The following is a 20538-nucleotide window of genomic DNA, read 5'->3' as shown; positions in this document are numbered from 1 at the left end:
GCACAACTCCCTCCCCATCGCACAACTCCCTCCCCATCGCACAACTCCCTCCCCATCGCACAACTCCCTCCCCATCGCACAACTCCCTCCCCATCACACACTCTCTTCTCTCCGTCTCAGACCGAACAAGTAGGTACACAATGGATTAAGTTAATTGTAGATAATTAGCATGTTTTCTGCGCTAAACTATGTAAAATATTGACCTGTTGGAAACTACAACTGCCTACTACATCGCACAGTTCAGGCTTGATTTGATTAATCTCTAGAAACACTATGCATTGCCCTCACGAAAAGAAAAAAAAACTAAATGGAATTCAAATAACTGAACCGAGTTGGTCAATTAGTTTAAAAAAACAAGAAAATAAATAACATTTTGGTTAATCGCTCAGCACTAATACACACTCTCATATAGCTACAGTGCCTTCAGAAAGTATTCATACCCCTTGACTTATCCACATTTTGTCTTAGAGCCTGAATTTAAAATGGTTTAATTCACATTTTTTCTCTCACCCATCTACACACAATAAAAACATGTTTTTAGACATTTTTGCAAACGTATTGAAAATGAAATACAGACATTTTCTAATTTACATAAGTATTCAACCCCGAGTCTACACTTTGTAGAAGCACCATTGGCAGCGATTACAGCTGTGTCTTTCTGGGTAAGTCCCTAAGAGCTTGCCACACCTGGATTGTGCAACATTTGCCCATTATTATTTTCTAAATTCTTCAAGCTCTGTCACATTGGTTGTTGATCATTGCTAGAAAAACATGTTCAGGTCTTGCCATAGATTTTCAAGTAGATTTAAGTCAAAACTGTAACTTGGCACTCAGGAAAATTCACTGTCTTCTTGGTAAGCAACTCCAGTGTAGATTTGGCCTTGTGTTTTAGGTTATTGTCCTGCTGAAAGGTGAATTCATCTCCCAGTGTCGGGTGGAAAGCAGACAAACAGGTTTTCCTCTAAGATTTTCTCTGTGCTTAGCTCCATTCCATTTAGATCTATTATGTTTTATCCTGAAAAACTCCCCAGTCCTTAACGACTACAAGCATAGCATGATGCAGCAACCAGTATGCTTGAAAATATAGAGAGTGGTACTCAGTAATGTGTTGTATTAGATGTGCCTCAAACATAACTAACACCGTGTATTCAAGACAAAAAGTTAATTGCTTTGCCATATCTTTGCCAGAATTACTTTAGTGCCTTTTTGCAAACAGGATGTTTTGTAAAAAATATTTGTTATCATGTACAGGCTTCCTTCTTTTCATGCTGTCAATTAGGTTAGTATTGTGGAGTAACTACAATGTTGTCGATCCATCCTCAGTTTTCTCCTATCACAGCCATTAAACTCTGTAACAAGTCACCATTGGCCTCATGGTGAAATCCTTGAGCGGRTTCCTTCCTCTCCGGCAAGTTAGGAAGGACGCCTGCATCTTTGTAGTGAATACACCATCCAAAGTGTAATTAATAACTTCACCATGCTCAAAGGGATATTCAATGTCTGCTTTATTTCATTTATTTTTTACCCATCTACCAATAGGTGCCCTTTGTGTCGAATTGGAAAACCTCCCTGGTCTTTGTGGTTGAATCAGTGTTTGAAATTCACTGCACGACTGAGTGACCTTACAGATAATGGTATGTGTGGGGTACAGAGATGAGGTAGTKATTCAAKAYTCATGTTKAACACTYTTATTACAGAGTGAYTCCATGCAACTTATTATGTGACTTGTTACGCAAATATTTACTCCTGAACCTATTTAGGCTTGCCTTAACAAAGGGGTTGAATACTTATTAACTCAGTACATTTCAGCTTTAAATTTTTTATGAATGTGCAACATTTTCAAAGAATTTAATTCCACTATAACATTATGGGGTATTGTGTGTAGCCGAGTGACCCCCCCCAAAACAAATCTACATTTAATCAATTTTAAAAATTCAGGCTGTAACACAACTAAATGTGGAAAAAGTCTACTTTCTGAAGGCACTGTATATTTGATCAAAACAACACCTTGTGATTCGCCAAGAGCCTTCTTGCGACCTCAGACACGTACAGTAGTTTCACTTCAGCTACTGTTCAAAACGTCCCAATGTCTTATGATCTGAAAGGACTGCGAGTTGAAGCTGGTGGGCCTCAGTAATATACTACTACTAGGCTTATGTTAAGCTGTTACTTGAGCCAATCCACTCCTTTTCAGATCACAGAGAACAGACCCCATAATAAAAGGAATAGGCTACCTAGCCCTCCCAACTGAACGTAGGAAAAGTTGTTCCTAGACGCACCAGCTGGGCAGTTTAAAAAAGGAAAGTGGAAAGGATGGAAAGAGCAGAAAACGTGGATTGCCAGGAAGAAGAATAAAACAAGAAGCCCCATTGACAAATGTGACAGATAGACAGACCAAACACACACACACACACACACACGAAGCATGATTGGAGCATGCCTCCAGAGAATCACCGCTGGCTAGGCAACCTCCACAAAACAGCGCTTGTTCTCTGTTACCACATCGACCGTTACCCCGAGGATCATCCGCTTAACCAGACACAACACACACTCCGGGAACCTGTGTTGCCTAGCACACATCAGGCAGCATCAAATCTCATCACAAGATGACTACGCCTGTTGCCTTCACTGCGTCATTGTCATAAGACTTGACTGGAGATGTTTGTTAATAATTTAAAAAAGGGTCTGGGCAAAGGCAGGTTTACAAAAGTCCACTGAATGTTGTCTTGGCTGGGTTTGTGTGTTGGTTGTGTCACATATGAGAAAGAGACCTGGTGAATCAGATGACATCGACAGTGTGGGAGATTTTACAGTGGAGAAATCCCATGATGACAAATCACGAGGTCATGAGTCACCCCGAAAGGTCATGCGTCTTTTGATGTCAGAGGAGAGCAATCTCTTGCAAAAACACTGACATCAGAAAGAAACACASACACACAGAACCCAAAGAAGCCCTCTGTGAATGATTACATCTGAAGTGCTTCATCAGTTTTGTGTGCAATTAATCTCAAGCCAATTCCCTGCATCATAGCAGGGTTTAAGCCAATGCTACAAGCAGCCAACCAAACTACAAACCACAACTAGTGCTCAAATCACGATCCATGACATAGCCTACAGCACTATTGTCCTTTCAACAAAGAAAGGGAAAAGGCTCCTGTAAAGACTGAACTGTTATTGTAGGTCTATCATCAAAGACCATCAGGATCAATAATCCTGTACATGCTTGGGCCATTAAAAATATTAATTCCACCCACCCAGCATAGAAAGGAGCAGGATGAAAGAAAAGGGAATGGGATCTTGGGTAACCATACAGTGTCGCTGGCCAACTCAGAATTGGCACTGCACATTCTGCGAGCGCACAAAAGGCGCTGCAGCCAAGACCTGATGCCAAGAGGCATGGAATACCATGTGTTCTCTCTTGTGCGCTACACACCATAGCCACAGAAAAAGGACACATATATCGCAATACGATACTTACTTTATATATACACATGATCCTTTTTAAAATATGGTCATTTTCTGCCTAACGAAATGTATTAATTTCCAGATAATTACGACATCATACGCAAGTTTAAATTGCCACTTGTAATCAAATGTGGCAAGCTCTGCTCAGTGGGTGACATATGGGGAATGGTGAGACTCGCTGACACGCGTCTTCGATAAAACTGTAAACAATGTCTTTCGGACATTCAAGTAACGTTATAAACTAAAAGTATACAAAGACTTTTCTGGATGAAACCGGACCGGACTCTGGCGCTATGGTTCCGTAGTAAAGTGAGCGAGCGGGTATGGACAGCAAGGTACCTTAGCTACCAGCTAACTGAAGTTGAGATAATAAGCCAACATACTAACCACAATCACCGATGTTCTCACAGCCTCCGAGACACTTTGCCTAAGTTCCGCCGCCGTTCCAGGTTTACTCAACCMTTTGGTAAATTTCCGTACCTCCGACATAGCTATCTTTCCCGTGAAAACCACCACCTAAGTCCCGGTATAACTGACAGATGGGGCGGGTGGGTCAGGCAGCGGTGGCGTTGTGAGGCGGGGCTGGTGGTGGACCGAACAGCCTCTAGAGCATCTCGTGCGCCTCCTTCTGCCTGTTCCCTTCTCTCCTCCCTGAGACGGATAGGTATACACCATTGGCGCACACCTCAACTACCTGACTAACCACTGTGAGAAATGGTCAACTACAAATTGCATGATCACCTGTACTAATATTCAGGATACACTCACAGTTGTATTTTTTGGATGGAAAAGTTTAGGTTATTATTGTAATACTATAATGGTATGTGTTTGCCTCCTTTTCATTGGAGATTATCGTATTGGTATTTTTGGGTAGGTTGCAGGAGTAAATTCGTATTATCTATACACCAACCCGGGCATAAAAAGTGAGAAAATCATCATCTGTTCATAGATTATATATGAGAGAATGTCGCTCTTTAGTGGACAAAGATGAGAACCACAGCAGTCATACAGTTCAAATTCTGTAGGGTTTAAACTATTTTTATTTTCTTCCTTTCAGACCCCGAATGATTACAAAAAAGTTCAATTGATTTGCACTCATAACAACTAATAGGTAATAGTGTACATGTAGCCTATTTAATAATGGTATTTAATTACATTACTCTCATAAGAGGTCATACCACATGCTCTCTAGTAATCAGATTAGATTCCAGAACACAAGGCCTGTTGTTCTGAGTGCTAAGTTTGCCTGCTTCCGATTAGCCACATAAACCATTAAAGTCAAGGCAACCAAGAGACAAACAGTTAGTTTCTGGATAACGTGATTCAGAGAAGTATGTGAGCCACATCCTGATGCCACTATGCCTTGTCATCATCCAACTATTTATATCTGTGGGCTGAATGTGTTTGAGGATTAATTGTACCAATAGGGGTATAGAAGGCCTACCCATATATTTGCTCAAATAAATAAAAAACATTGGAGATGTAAATGTCAATCTTCTCTATGTTGTGTTGTTCCAAATGGCAGTAGTGCCTTATACAGCCACCGGGTCATAAGCAGTGAGGCATTGGTAAGGTGATGAGAACCTCCACTGTGAGAGGTCCAACGGAATTCTCCCAACACAATACCTGGTAAGTGAACTGTAAACCATTCTGGTGTCTTGCAATTACCAAAAAAGACATCTGCTAAGTTTTCAAAGCCTTGCATTACACTCGTAGGAAATGTATAGGGGACATGCAGAGTGGCACTAGTGAGGCTAGTTAGAGGATTTGGTTTTACATGAGTAACAAAAAATATATTGGTAACAAACACAGGTTTGAAATTAGGCCAACAAAAATATTATTCAATGCTAATGCTATGACAACTAATAACAGTATTTAATGTTGGAGGCCTATGACGAAAACCAAGAGCCAGAAATGCAGCTTTTATGCAGTGGGGGGCATATTTACATTACGGAAAACGTTAACCCTTGAGCTGGGCTGGGTTGGGGTCTGTAGTATTAGAGGCAGTAGATATACTCAGTAGAGATACTTCACTGTTTCCTGTCCAAACATCCAAAGAGAACTGATTGAAGTAAAGGTTTTTATATACAGTATAACCAGACGTATCAAACCAATATTTTATTGCCTTGATCCAATAACTCTGAGTTGCTTTACATAGTCATCTTAAAACAAAATATCTAGGCTGCTCAAACTGTGTTAAACCAGATGACCTATTTGCTACACAGTACTTTTTTTTATTGTTCAAACAGCCAATACAATCTCTCGTTTCAGTGTTCCCTCCTACATTTCATAAAGGCTATGTAAAGTGTCATCATATCAAATCAAATCAAATTTTATTGGTCACATACACATGGTTAGCAGATGTTAATGRGAGTGTTTGTGAATATAACAGGTGCCCCGTTGTCAGACCCTCATTCTATACAGTGCAGCAAGGTTGACGTTACAATGATGATCAGACATTGGGACATCTTTTTGTTTTATGCCAACTCTGGTAAGAAATTTGAATTTATATATATATWTTTTTTAATCTACATATTATTGGRGTTTAGAAACCWTTTGAATGACTTTGTAGCAAGTATTTGAGATGTTTTTCAATCTTCATCTTGATGATCTATATTGTTTGTTTGCTTTGACAGTTTTTGCATTTACCAAGAATGATGTTCAACCAGACGCTGTTATGGTTACTGAGATGGGAGGTAGTGGGAATATCACTTCCTTTTGGCCAACTGACGTGAATACCAATGTTGTTTTGGTACAAGCAGACTCTTGGACAGAAACCKCTTCTCATGYCATCYWCACTTTACAGTGGCCAAAGTAGTTTTTACTTTACCAATGACTTTACTGAGACTAAACATCTGAGTGTGAAGAGAGGAGTTGACAGCTTTAACCTGACCATCTCCAAGACAAAGCCATGGGACATACTACTGTGGTGCTATGTTAGTGGGTGAAGTCAAATTTGGAGAAGGAACTGTTTTGATTGTCAAAGGCAACTTAACTTCCTTCCCTAATTTGGGATTTTAAATTTTGCACCATTAAATTAGAAATATACCTTAGACTTTGGCGCTGAATGAATATACCAGACCAATACAATTTACACACTATGATCTTACTCCATCACTCTCTTGAGGTTTAGAGTCCAGCAGCCTGTGTCTGAGTCAGTCCAGACAGGAGACTRTGTAACTCTGAACTGTACATTACAGTGTCTATTGGTTCAGACATGMCTCAGGAGAATCCCATCCAGGAATCATTTACACCCATGGAGACAGGAGTGATCAGTGTGAGAAGAGCCKTGAGGCTGAGTCTCCTACACAGAGCTGTGTCTACAACCTCCCCAAGAGSAACCTCAGCKTCTCTGATGCTGGGACCTACTACTGTGCTGTGGCCTCATGTGGGGAGATACTGTTTGYGAACGGGARCAAGCTGGACATCGAAGGTAAGCTGTGCATAATCAAAATTCACCACACATTTTCTCTCAAATGGTAGGAAATATCAATATGTAAATCTATCACCTTTCTTTCATAGTAGATTTTTAATTAATAATCTTTCATAGCTACTTCATTTTGAAGCAGAAAATATMACATACGTAGTATGTTTCAAGTGTTTTGAATGTTTTGTCATTCATCTTTTAGCAGGGACCCCTTCTCAGCACAGCCAGTATGGGAATCCTCATGCCAACACGTCAGACCAACAGGTTAGCAGAATTGCTGTATCAAGAGTGAGACTGGATAATAGTATTAAAGCAAACTATTACAGCATTAGATTTAACCCAGAGTCTGAATTGAGTGAGTCTGTGTTTCATCCCCATAGTTCCACGGTGACGATGATGGCCTGAACTATGCTGCCCTGATGTTTACTGAAAAGAACAGTACTAAGCCCAGGAAACAGAGGAGAGAACAAAGAGAGGAAGAAACCATCTACTCTGGTGTGTCATATAGACAGGATGTGGCAGTCCTCCAATCAGCATCATTCTAAGTTAAGCCCCACCCCTCTTCTGACCTCCACTTTCAGCTTGACTGTGTCAGTATTTTGCACATTTCTCATTTCTGTAAGATGCCTTTGCAGGGGCCTAGCTGAAGAGACTGTCACTGCATTGGCATATTTTCCTAATTCTTCGTTGATGAATCACTCAGGTGCAGAGCACGGGTGGCAAGTAGCCTAGTGGTTAGAGCATTGGGACAGTAACCAAAAGGTTGCTTGTTTGAATCTCTGAGRCAGCAGGGTAGAAAAATCTGCCGTTCTGCCCTTGAGCAAGGCAGTTAACCCCCACAACAACTGCTCCCCGGCTACCAATGACGTCAATTAAGGCAGCCCCCGCACCTCTCTGATTCAGAGGGGTTGGGTTAAATGCGGAGTGCACATTTCGGTTCGGTTACACCCATGGAGACAGGAGTGATCAGTGTCAGAAGATTCCTGAGGCTGGGTCTCCTACACAGAGCTGTGTCTACAACATCCCCAAGAGGAACCTCAGCCTCTCTGATGCTGGGACTTACTACTGTGCTGTGGCCTCATGTGGGGAGATACTTTTTGGGAAAGGGACCAAGCTGGATGTTGAAGGTAGACTCCATTTCCTAATCCATATGCTATTTTAAAAAGACAGACATTACAGTTAATGAGTGATTCGCTGTATCAACTACTGCCCACAGCACTATGTTGGAGTGGTACAGTATATTTTATTCTTTCATATTGTGACTTTGATCCACAGATGACAATCCTGGTCCTTCTCTCCATCATAAGAACTGGAGTTCTCCTCTGCTGTCTGATCATCTTCATCATCATCTACCTCACCAGGAAATAGATAAAGCTAAGGACAGTGTCAATAGACTAGAGATGGGTTTTGGAGTAAAGTAGGAGATACTGTATCATCACTATGCTTTGTAAATGATGATTTATTGAGATAGCTTTGTTGCTCGTATTGCATTTAAAAAATATTAGCCTGTGACTTCTAATTCAATTGAGCATCATCATGCTTCATTATGCTGTAAGTCTTAATTGATTTAACTGCTCTCCTAAAATCCCTGTGTACAGAATGTGCCTTTTTGCATTAATAAATATCTTCCTTCTCTTGTGTTCTGTACATACAGTATGTCTGTATGAATGTGTGTGCAGAGGGCTTTTGCGGACACAACCTACTGATATCATGCTAAACCCACCCACGCATCATTCACTCAGTGAGCTGTTCACCAGTACCTGAACACTGGTCTGCTGTGACATCAAGATGAGGCCATCTCTTTGCTTTGGACAGGCCTGGTTGGCCTTTCACTCACTATGTAGTTTCAGCAGGATGTCTATGTGGTGTCAGTGTGTTTTCTCTCATGTTTATATTGTTGATCACGACCATGATAATTAGAAACACAGTCCACTGACATACTGCATGCTACATAGCCTCTATCTTATCACATGGGCCAGTTTCCCAGACACAGATTATGCCTAGTCCTGGACTAAAATGACATGTTCATTCTTGAACTACAATAATTTGTTTACAGTTTAAAATATATGTAAACGGTTGTCGATGGTGGAAGGAGAAAAGGACCAAAGTGCAGCGTGGTACATATTCATAATAATTTAATAAAGAATGAATACTGAACAAAAACAACAAACCGACAAACGAACAATTCTGTAAGGCGCAAACAAAAACACTAAACAGAAAATAACTACCCACAACCCATAGTGGGAAAACAGGCTACCTAAGTATGATTCTCAATCAGAGACAACGATCGACGCCTGCCTCTGATTGAGAACCATACTAGGCCAAACACATAGAAATATAACGACTAGAACAAAACATAGAAAAACAACATAGAATGCCCACCCCAACTCACGCCCTGACCAAACTAAAATAAAGACATAAAAAAGGAACTAAGGTCAGAACGTGACAATATAATTTGTATCAATGTTTACAGCTAAGAGGCCTACCCACCCAGGTCAACCTGGTCTCATAGACTAGATGCAACATAGTCATTGTAAATCCGTAACACTCAAATTAGTATGATATGTAACATTTGGTATGGTTACATAAGAAGGATACTTAAAGGAAAAACAAAAGTAGGGTGGTTGGTCGAGTTGGATGGGTAGGCGTATAACATGAACGTCTAGCGTCCCAAAGGTTGCGTTTTTGAATCTCATCACGGACAACTTTAGCATTTTAGCAACTTAACCACCTAGCTAACGTTAGCGATAGTCACCCAGCTCGTTAGCTAACATTAGCCACAACGAATGGGAATTTGCAACCTAATTGTTTACATATTGTACGAATTACAATTTGTAACATATTGTACGAATTGCAATTTGTAACATACACCATGGATGATGGACACCCACAAATTAATACATACCATACAAAACGTAACATATCAATCTAATTGGAGTGTCTCATGTGATCCATACTAAACTGTCAGGTGTTACACGTCAGTTAGAGCATGTTTGTGTGAATGATAGTGAATGAGACTGACATATAATTTACTTGTTTCATTCTGTTGGTGTTTCCCCCATAACATAATGCTCCACTCCTGTTCACCCTCCGTCGATCGACGTGTGTGCAAGTGCAAGGGCAGAGTCATGTTTTTTGGGGCAGCGCGCACTTTTGCCCACATTGTCATTGCATTCCACCCAGAGAGGAAGTCCTGCCTTGTGTAGTGCAGTCTGCGATGCAAATTACCGCTCCACCATGATCGACGGGGTGCATATGGTCAGGAGAGAGATGCGGGAACTTCTCAAGAAGCAAGTTCAGCTCTCAACTCATTGCAGGCCCACTCCCGCTAAGGCCAGCATGCTTGCCGGGGACCCAAACACCAAACCCCCATGTCTTAGTGGGAGATGAGGCATTCCCTCTGAGGGTAAACCTGATGCGACCATATCCAGGTAAGATAGGCTAAATTCATGTGACTACATATGATGTGAAAATTATACCAATATAGACGTGGTAATTATATGCTTCACATAAAATGTATCTGGCATCCCAGTAAGAGGATGGGTGCCTATGTCCAAAGCATAGGCTATAGTTGTTACACTACACATTTGATAGCCTTCATGTTCATGTGCAATACTAATAGACATTTTCTTCAGGTTCCTCTGCCCTTGATGAAGCCAAGAATATCTACAACTACTGCCACTCAAGCCAAAAGAATTTCAGAAACCCGCTTTGGGATTCTTGCTGCAAGATGGAGGGTCCTGGGACGAGCCGTTGATGTTGCCCCAGAGAAAGGAGAGTCCATTGTGAATGTCCCTCCACAACTACCTTTGGACCACAGAAACTGACAATTTAGTTATCAACACGGTACATCCACCGCACATACATCCACCGCACATACATCCAGCTTCCTGGACCCAAGAAACATGTCAGCAGACAGGGCATCTGGAGTTGCTACAGACGTGCGCAACAACCTCAAGGACTACTTCCTCACACCAGTTAGTCATGTGTCTTTACAGGATGCTGCATCAATTTTGTTATTGTTGGACATAAAATACTGTAAAAACACCAGCAAATCAGCTCCAAGTGATAATTATGTTTTAGTGTTTGGGCTTCTTGCATTCAATTTGCAATCTACAAATGATTTGTAATTTTGTTCCAACCCCCTGACCATTCCCTTAAGATTTGTTTTTGCCTGCAGCTAAATCTCGTTGATAATCTCTGCTTTAGGTTTTTGGAAATGATTTTACCTTGTTTGTATTCTACACATACTTTGCACATCAAACTGAGAAAGGCCCGGAAAATGTTGCACATTATCTGAGAAAGATCTGAAAAATTGCCAAAGACTCCAGCCACCCGAAATATGGACTGTTTTCCATGCTCCTGTCCGGCAGATGATACTGGTGCATCAAGGCTCAGCCCAACAGACACCTAAAAAGATTCCATCCCCTGGCGATAAGACTGTTAAACAACTACTGCTCCCCCTCACACCCACGCTGCTACTAAAATGATTATTGATTAGATTTATATTACCACCACTACACTGCTGTTCATTGATTATTTATTGGCATTAACATTAGTATATATTTTATCCTGCTATTGGTCACTATTACTCCTGTTCACATGCATATATTACCACGAGTAGATCACGCCTACACTGACACTCTGGCACAAATACACACTCACATCACACTAACACCCAAACACTTACACTCACCACCATGCACACACTCACCACCACGCACACCCCCACCCACCACTTATGCTGCTGCCATAATGTTTACTATTACTATTATTATTTATCCTGCTACCAGTAACTTTCTCCTAATCCCTCACCTACGTGTACATAGTGTATCTACCTCAAATTACTCCAGAAACCCTACACATTGTACATTTGGTATATGCACTGACCCTGTATATAGTTAGTGTAGTAGTATAGTTCGTTTTATCCCTCTTTTATTTCTTATTTCTTGTGTTTTCTTTATCATTATATATAATTGTTTATTATTTGTACTATTTTGATATTGATTACTGCACTGTTGGGTAGAGCCTGCAAGTTAAGCATTTCACTGTACTTGTGCATGTGACAAAACTTAAACTTGGTAGGGGTCTGGTGTTTCTTTTTTGAAGTGCAATAGTGTAATAATCAGGTATCTTCTTTATATGTGTGTGTCGTGTCTTTGGCTATGCCGGATTAAGTGTTATGACATGCTATTCTATAAAACACTTTTCCCGTAATTAATATTACCTGATTGAACTAATCATGTAAATGTAATTAACTAGAGAGGAGGGGCACCACGAAATAATATTTATAGAGCTGTTATCTTCCGAAAAAACTCTTAAAGACCTAGTAATATTTTACATCAATAGCAGTCAATATTAATCGTCACCTTATTTTAGTCTCATCTGAAAGTTGTAAATTCTTGGTTATCTTCACGAACCCTGGCTAACAAGTTGAATCAGCAATACAAAATTGGGTTTAATTATTTATTTACTAAATACCTAACTAAATCACACAGAATTACATATACACAGAATAAATCATACCTTGATTACAAATTACGTCATAAAGGAAAACGTCCCTAGCGGGCGGAACAGATATGACAGCTTGTTACACAAAAGAAAAGAGGCTGGGTTTGAGTGAAAGAGCAGGAAGACTGAGGAACAAAGGGCGAAGCTGTGCTTTCGTAAATACAATATCTTATGCTTTCTAAATTACCGGCCATTTGGAAAAGGAAAATGCAATAAATATTTCCTCTGAGCTGCGCTTCGGTAGGTTGGTGGTAGATGGAAGGCCGTGTTGCCCAACCGAGTCCTTTGTCCTTTGAAGAATGTCTCTGCTGGTAAATTGGATACGTTGTAGTAACGGCGTTGTGTAATAGACGGGATACTCTGTCTGTCCTTCCTAACCTGCGTATGCAGCAGCTGTTGCTAACTCAACGGCTAGGAGGTATCACTTCTGTAGTGAATAAGAGTTCAAAGTTCATACCATTCGCAACCAAAGCTCATGCTGATGTTGGCTTCGTTCTGTAGTTATTATCTGAACCATTCTGACATAGGACCGTCGTCCTCACATCCTCGGAACAGGAAGTTACATTTTTGTAACTTATATAGTGGAGGGAGAAGGGTGTGTCTGAAAAGTTTTTAACCCATGTCTCTTCACAGGGGCGGGCCACTGGTTGAACAGAGCCCTAAACTTATGAAAACCCAAATCTCTCATTTGGAAGCTAAAATTACATTTAATCTCTTCACAAATAATTTCATATTCAAACATTTGAATTAAACAACAATTCCATGTGAATCCGATACCTCTGATGTGCAGACTTTCCACAGTAGAGTTTATGTAATTCTATCATTGATGAGAATGTGTCAGATGACAACCGAACTGACATAATATACCTTAAGTACCACCGCATATGTTCACTTGGTCGGATTACCAGAATATAGTTCATTTCCCCCCAACTTCTGATGTTCCCAGAATCTCTATGTTAACCCAAGGGGTTTTCTAATGTCACATCAGTAGAGTAGGGAGAGGAAAGGGGGGGGAAGAGGTATTTATGACTGTCATAAACCTACCCCCAGGCCAATGTCATGACATGTGTTATTCTATTTGTGTATTTGTGTGATATAGGATTTGTGCAGTTTAGTTTTATTTGTGTGTTTTTTATTAGCAATAGGGTAATAGTGTAATAATTAAATTCTCTTTTTTATTTGTATTTATATACTACAATTTGTTTCTATTTGTCTTTGTTACTTCTTTTTGATATTTATGAGTCTTATTTTTGTATATATTTTTATATAGTTTTAAATGTTATGATTATTTATTTGTGTTGTTCCAAATGTCTGAATAAAAATGACAGTTAGTGCAGAATGGTGCTTTTTTTGCGTGGGGGGGAGCTGAAAAGGGGGTTCGCCCAGGGAGCCATACACGCTAGAACCACCACTGCCTGGCTGGACCACCACTGAGGGTGACATTATCCCCTGGATGGACCACCACTAACGGTGACGGAGAGACAGACACAGCATGGGTCCGATCTGAAAGAGAGAAAACAAAAGTTTAGAAACAGTTGTGAATAAAAAGTGTTCTTCATGCACATGATATAAACACCTACAGGGCCATCGGAAGATATTCTGACCCCTTGACTTTTTCCACATTTTGTTATGTTACAGCCTTATTCTAAAAAGGATTAAATAACACAATTTCCTCAACAATCTACATAAAATACCCCATAATGACAAAGCGAAAACAGGTTTTTAGAAATGTTTGCTAATTTATTAAAAATAAAAACAGAAATACCTTATTTACATAAGTATTCAGACCCTTTGCTATGAGCATTGAAATTGAGCTCCGGTGCATCCTGGTTCCATTGATCATTTAAATGATTAATTTATTGAACAATTTCTAAAGACTGTTGACATCTAGTGGAAGCCATAGGAACTGCAACCAGGTTCCTCATAAATAGGGCTTCCCATGGAAAACCATTGGGAAATCCTATGACCTAAATTTTTTCCCCCCATGGATGGTTTGTCCATGGGGTTCCGCCTGCCAAATCAGTTATGTTATACTCACAGACATTATTTTAACAGTTTTCGAAACTTTAGAGTGTTTTCTATCCAAATCTAGAAATTATATCCATATTCTAGCTTCTGTGCCTGAGTAACAGGCAGTTTACTTTGGGCACGCTTTTCATCCGGACGTCAAAATACTGCCCCCTATCCTTAAGAAGTTTTAAGAACAAATTCTTACTTACATTGACGGCTTAGGAACTGGGGGTTAACTGCCTTGTTCAGGGGCAGAACGAGCTTGTCAGTTCGGGGAGTCGATCTAGCAACCTTTCAGTTACTGGCCCAACGCTCTAACCACTAGGCTACCTGCCACCCCAAAATGCTTGAGAAGTTTCTACAACTTGTTTGGAGTCCACTTGTGGTAAATTCAATTGATTGAACATGATTTGGAAAGGCACAGACCTGTCTATATAAGTTCCCACAGTTGACAGTGCATGTCAGAGCAAAAACCAACACATGAGGTCAAAGGAATTGTCGGTATAGCTCCGAGACAGGATTGTGTCGAGGCATAGATCTGCAGAATGGTACCAAAAAATGTCTGCAGCATTGAAGGTGCCCAAGAACAGACTGGCTTCCAACATTCTTAAATGGAAGAAGTTTGGAACCACCAAGACTCTTGCTAGAGCTGGACACCCGGCCAAATTGAGCAATCGGGAGAAGGTCCTTGGTCAGGGAGGTGACCAAGAACCCGATGGTCACTCTGACAGACCTCTAGATTTCCTCTGTGGAGAAGGGAGAAACTTCCAGAAGGACAACCATCTCCGCAGCACTCCACCAATCAGGCCTCTCTGGTAGAGTGTCCAGACGGAAGCCACTTCTCAGTAAAAGGCACAAGACAGCCCACTTGAAGTTTGCCAAAAGGCACCTAAAGACTCTCAGACCATGAGAAGCAAGATTCTCTGAATGCCAAGCGTCACATCTGGAGGAAACCTGGCACCATCCCTACGGTGAAGTATGGTGTTGGCAGCATCATGCTGTGGGGATGTTTTTCAGCAGCAAGGACAAGTCAGGATCGAGGCAAAGATTAATGGAGCAAAGTACAGAGAGATCCTTGATGAAAACCTTCTCAAGAGTGCTCAGGACCTCAGACTGGTGCAAASGTTCACTTTCCGACAGYACKGCGARCCTAAGCACACAGCCAAGACAATGCAGGAGTGGCTTCAGGACSAGTCTCTGAATTTCCAGCAAGAGACTGGACTTGAACCCGATRGAACATCTCTYGAGAGACCTGAAAATAGCTGTGCAGCAATGCCCCACATCCAACCTGACAGAGCTTGAGAGGATCTGCAGAGAAGAAAGGGAGAAACTCCCCAAATACAGATGTGCCAAGCTTGTAGCATCATACCCAAGAAGACTTGATGCTGTAATCGCTGCCAAAGGTGCTTCAACAAAGTACTGAGGAAGGGGTCTGAATATTTATGTAAATATCAGTTTTTTATATTTAATACAATAGCAAACATTTCTAAAAACATGTTTTTGCTTGGTTATTATGGGATATTGTGTGTAGATTGATGAAAAAAACAATTTAATCCATTTTAGAATAGGGCTGTAACGTAACAAAATGTGGAGAAAAAAATCAAGGGGTCTGATTACTTTCCGAAGGCACTGTAAACACAGTCACAACTATGTGATAGACCAAATCTATTGGTGAATCACAAAATGTGAACTGAAGATACAATAAGCAGTAGAGGACGAGAGCTGGTATATATATGCGTTCCATTCTGTGTTTAGATCTACACTGCCAGACCATGAAGGAAGGACTGAATCTTCAAATAAGAGAGATGAAAGTAATTTGTGATTATGGGCGGGACATAGTGTGACAACCATAGCTGCAGACAATGACCACAGATACATTTTTTAAATTACCACCAACCACTGATTTTCAACTCTTGCATTTGGTTTGATAGAGAGAATGATAAGATGTTTGAGATGTAGACTGTAGTTTATCATCATWGAGGTTCCCAGAATTGTAAATGCTCTTAATTGATCAAACGTATTTCAACAGACCAGTTGGTCAAACATATTTTGTTCATTTTAAAATAACAGAGTTTTAAAAGGGTCTGGATCTAAATCTGTTCTCACTGTAAGACACCCCCAACGGATGAGTTTATATATTCTACACTCTTAGAAAAAACATTTTCGAAAGGGTTCTTTGCGGAGGAATAGGATTCTAACAAGAACAATTTTGATTAGAATAACTATTTTTGAAAGACAAGGGTTCTTTGTAACTTAAAAGACTATAGCTAGAACCTTTATMTCACGCCCTGACCGTAGAGATCCTTTTTATGTCTCTATTTTGGTTGGTCAGGGCGTGAGTTTGGGTGGGCATTCTATGTCTGGTGTTCTATGTTGTCCTTGTTTTGTATTTCTATGTGTTTGGCCTGGTATGGTTCCCAATCAGAGGCAGCTGTCTATCGTTGTCTCTGATTGAGAACCATACTTAGGTAGCCTGTTCCCACCTSTGTTGTTGGGTGGTTGTTTTCTGTTTTGTGTGTTCACCTTACAGGACTGTTCGTTTGTCGTTTTTGTTCGCGTGTTCATCTTTATTAAAAGTATTATGGATACGTACCACGCTGCGTATTGGTCCGATCCTTCCTCCTCATCTTCCCAGGACGAGAATCGTTGCACTTTATTATCCTAAGAACTGTTTTTTGATGATTCTTTGGAAAGCAAGGTGGGTTCTACATAGAACAATATATCATATTTCCCAGCATGCTCTATTTTGTGAGTTGTTTGTTTAACTGTTGCGATTGGCAGGAGCAGTGGCTTGTAATTCACGCATAGTATACCTTACTGAAGGCAGTGGCAAACRGTGGCTACTGGACCTAGCCCTTCAGAGGGGGAAAATCTTCCACAAAGTTGTACTGAACTCAAAAATCTAGAAAAACTGACACAGAACCTGCACTAATGTTACCAACAACAACCACATTGGTTACACAACCTAAAGTATGGTAGCCTAACACTGTCACTATCACACTATCACCTAAAGAGAAAACAGTGGCACATCAAAGGATGTGAGTTTGACAGGCTCATGATGCTGAAAGGACAGCGACTGCAATAGCAGTAGGAGAGTGCACTTTCTGTAAAAAACACATAGACTGATAGAAAGACAGCAGTCACACACAGCATGATGTTAAAGAATAAGCAGTTCATTCACGAGGACATAATAAGCCAGTAGGTCCCAATCATAAGAWCAKAAAAACACAACCATTAMGCTAAGCARTTKCCAATCGAAATGTACAACTATTACTTCCCATTGCAAACATCGTTATCATATTAATCACACACACTAACCAGTGATCTAAAGGTTAAATACAACAATGTTTCACACTTATAACAKATTKTTTTCAAACAMATAGTAAACAACAGCAAGTGAGCTGCAATAAAAAAAAAACACTCACCAGATGATGATCATTTGAAACAACTTCTTYTTGAAARTTAATCTAAAAAAGGYTCACGTTAACAAATTAGCATCAACATCATCTTCAATAACAAATTCTACAGCAGCCGCCACACAGTAGCCTACAAAAAACTAGCTAGCTTAGACTGGAAAAACTYCTGCTCGTTATTGCGTGGTGACCTGTCGGTCTTTGAGAATGGCGGGAGTTCCCATACGTTTTTGTCAAAATGGTCCCACCCATTACAAGTCAAAATGTGATTGGTTGATTCTACTGTCACTCCAAAATTCTGCTCTAATACGGTTGAATGGCAGATGCCTTCTATCGAGCTTCTGAGGGCCTAGCCAATGATGAGCTATCTAGCTACATTTCTCCCCAGAGACCACCAAAGAGAAATTGTTTGGATATTTTATCTCCTCCGCTTTAACCCTTTCCTTTTAAATGCAAACTGAAGAGATTAAATCAGAATGTCATTGAAAAGAAGAATATAATCAGAATATCATTGAGATATTATTGAATAGATGAAATAGAAATGTAAAACGACATTGATATTTAAAGTATACAACAATTACTTTATAAATCCTTGGGCTTTCTCAAGGTGTAAAAGGCCTTGATCATTCCCCAGTCCTTAAAGGGGAGTGGGTTGTTAAGACAACAATATCTGTCCTCAGAAAATGAATGCCAGGATTTTGCTAAACTTGGTTCTTCATTCAAAAAGTGAAATTCTGACCTTTGCTGCATTAAATTTGAAAGCATATATCATAGAAGATAAACACAGTAGTGCCAGCCCAACAGGATGCTCAGCTCTGTCCATCCGGTCTCTTGTAATCTGGGTTAGGTCAAGTCACCACAGGAGCACTCAGTTTATCTTCAGCATATCCTCGCTGCTCACTGTGGAAACCCTGTAATCTGCTGAAATGCTAAATAAGATACCGCAGACTATTTAATGCGTCTCAGAAACTAAATAACCTCATTTGAGAAGTGTTGTTCTACAGAGGTAGATTTTTCCACTCAAGACACAMGATGACAGCTATTAAGATGTTCGCACCACTGTACACATGTTTGCTTCTTGGAGAGATGGGTATGTTTTATTTACTTTTAATATGACGGCATGTTCAGTTTCTATATATAATTTTTTACTCGTTTAGCGATAGCCTTCATCAGTGAGTACAATGAAACAATTTATTTTGATTGACACTTTGAGGCATTCCAATATTGTATTTTAATATAACAGTTAATATATTTGTGTAAGATGTTGTCTTTTCTTTTGTTGTAGTTCATGCACGAGCTGGGACTGAGCCCTCAGCCATACAACAGTCGAGTGGTCTCACGTCAGCCAATGTTGGGGACACAGTGACTTTGCAGTGCTTCTATGAAGGCGACGTGGCCATGCATTTCTCTTGGTACAAGCAACCCTTGGGAGAAAAACCTCAGGTCATCTCAACAGTCTATAGGTATGACGAGGCTCCTACATTTTACCATGAATTCAAGGGTAACCCTCGATTTTCAGTGCAAAGCGGCCAAGGAATAAATCACCTCAGCATCTCAGACATAAATAGCTCGGATTCAGCCTTGTACTACTGTGGGAGCGCACACTCGAATGTGTTGGAATTTGGAAAAGGAACCTTTCTCAATATAAAAGGTACAGTACTGAGAATTTCTTTTCCTCAGTAATCCTTAAATATTTTCAGACAAAGTCTGAATTTGTAGATAGAGAGTAGTACTTAGATAGCCTAAGAATAAAAATAAAAAAACTTTCTGGAAAAGCGTCTTACAGTTAATATCAGGTGTTCTCTCATTCAGATGATTCTCTCAATGAGTAAGAACACTTGCTACGGGAAGTTATAGATAGTTAACACAGATTTGCTGACATATTTAAACCCTCTTTTCAGATTCAGGCTCCAACAGCGAGACAGCTGTAGAGCAGTCTGTGTCTGAGTCAGTCCAGCCAGGAGAGTCTGTGACTCTGAACTGTACAATACACATGGAGACCTGTGCAGGAGAACACAGTGTCTATTGGTTCAGACGTGGCTCGGGAGAATCCCGTCCAGGAATCATTTACACCAATGGAGACAGGAGTGATCAGTGTGAGAAGAGCCCTGAGGCTGGGTCTCCTACACAGAGCTGTGTCTACAACCTCCCCAAGAGGAACCTCAGCCTSTCTGATGCTGGGACTTACTACTGTGCTGTGGCCTTATGTGGGGAGATACTCTTTGGGAAAGGGACCAAGCTGGACATTCAAGGTAAACCTCTTATGCTTCTTTGTTAATAAAATGACATAAACGTTATATTTACTCTKGTTATACAGGTAGTTATTGTAAAACACAATGTGTTCCCAATGACTTACCTGATCAATTAAAGGCAAAATAAAATACATGCTATTACACTGTAATAYCCTCTACTGTATAATAGAAAACATGACATTCTTTCAGGGGGTGATATCCAGGTGGCGACTGAAGCGGATATGAGGATCCTTGTCCTCTTCTCCATCATAAGAARTGMATTTCTCCTCTGCTGTCTGACCATCTTCTTCATCATCTACCTCATCAGGAAATAGATTAAATCAATAATTCAGTTTCTCAGTCCTTTAGCTGTTACAAATGCAAATGTGGTTTACTGTCTTTTCAAATGTTTCAGTGCTCGTCAGCTTTGGTAACATAATGTAAAGTTAAATGCCCATATTTCAGCCTTTCGACACGTTGA

At 40.3% G+C, this 20538-nt stretch overlaps 2 protein-coding genes and 1 long non-coding RNA gene across 3 annotated transcripts in view; 2 read left to right on the top strand and 1 right to left on the bottom strand.

Moving 5' to 3' along the window:
- The window catches only part of LOC111960166 (dedicator of cytokinesis protein 11-like), a 133369-nt gene extending 129304 nt beyond the window's left edge, over positions 1 to 4065 (bottom strand). Inside the window, 1 exon segment of the mRNA XM_070437805.1 lies at positions 3853 to 4065. Within this exon segment, the coding sequence (XP_070293906.1) occupies positions 3853 to 3954 (102 nt within the window). The 5' untranslated portion in view covers positions 3955 to 4065.
- A 2058-nt stretch (positions 4066 to 6123) lies between these two features.
- LOC139023858 (uncharacterized) lies at positions 6124 to 7756 on the top strand. The gene is made up of 3 exons (XR_011475061.1): positions 6124 to 6898; positions 7095 to 7156; positions 7273 to 7756. It is a non-coding gene; the product is annotated as an uncharacterized lncRNA (long non-coding RNA).
- A 10987-nt stretch (positions 7757 to 18743) lies between these two features.
- On the top strand, positions 18744 to 20538 carry LOC111960259 (uncharacterized). The gene is made up of 4 exons (XM_023982183.1): positions 18744 to 18916; positions 19112 to 19477; positions 19728 to 20078; positions 20268 to 20538. The coding sequence occupies exons 1-4, from the start codon at positions 18859 to 18861 to the stop codon at positions 20390 to 20392; spliced, it is 900 nt and encodes a 299-aa protein (XP_023837951.1). The 5' UTR covers positions 18744 to 18858; the 3' UTR covers positions 20393 to 20538.

Source organism: Salvelinus sp. IW2-2015, linkage group LG37 (assembly GCF_002910315.2).
Source record: "Salvelinus sp. IW2-2015 linkage group LG37, ASM291031v2, whole genome shotgun sequence".
NCBI lineage: Eukaryota > Metazoa > Chordata > Actinopteri > Salmoniformes > Salmonidae > Salvelinus > Salvelinus sp. IW2-2015.
The sequence above is the reverse complement of the archived record's forward strand: the minus strand, read 5'-3'. Positions and strand labels throughout refer to the sequence as shown.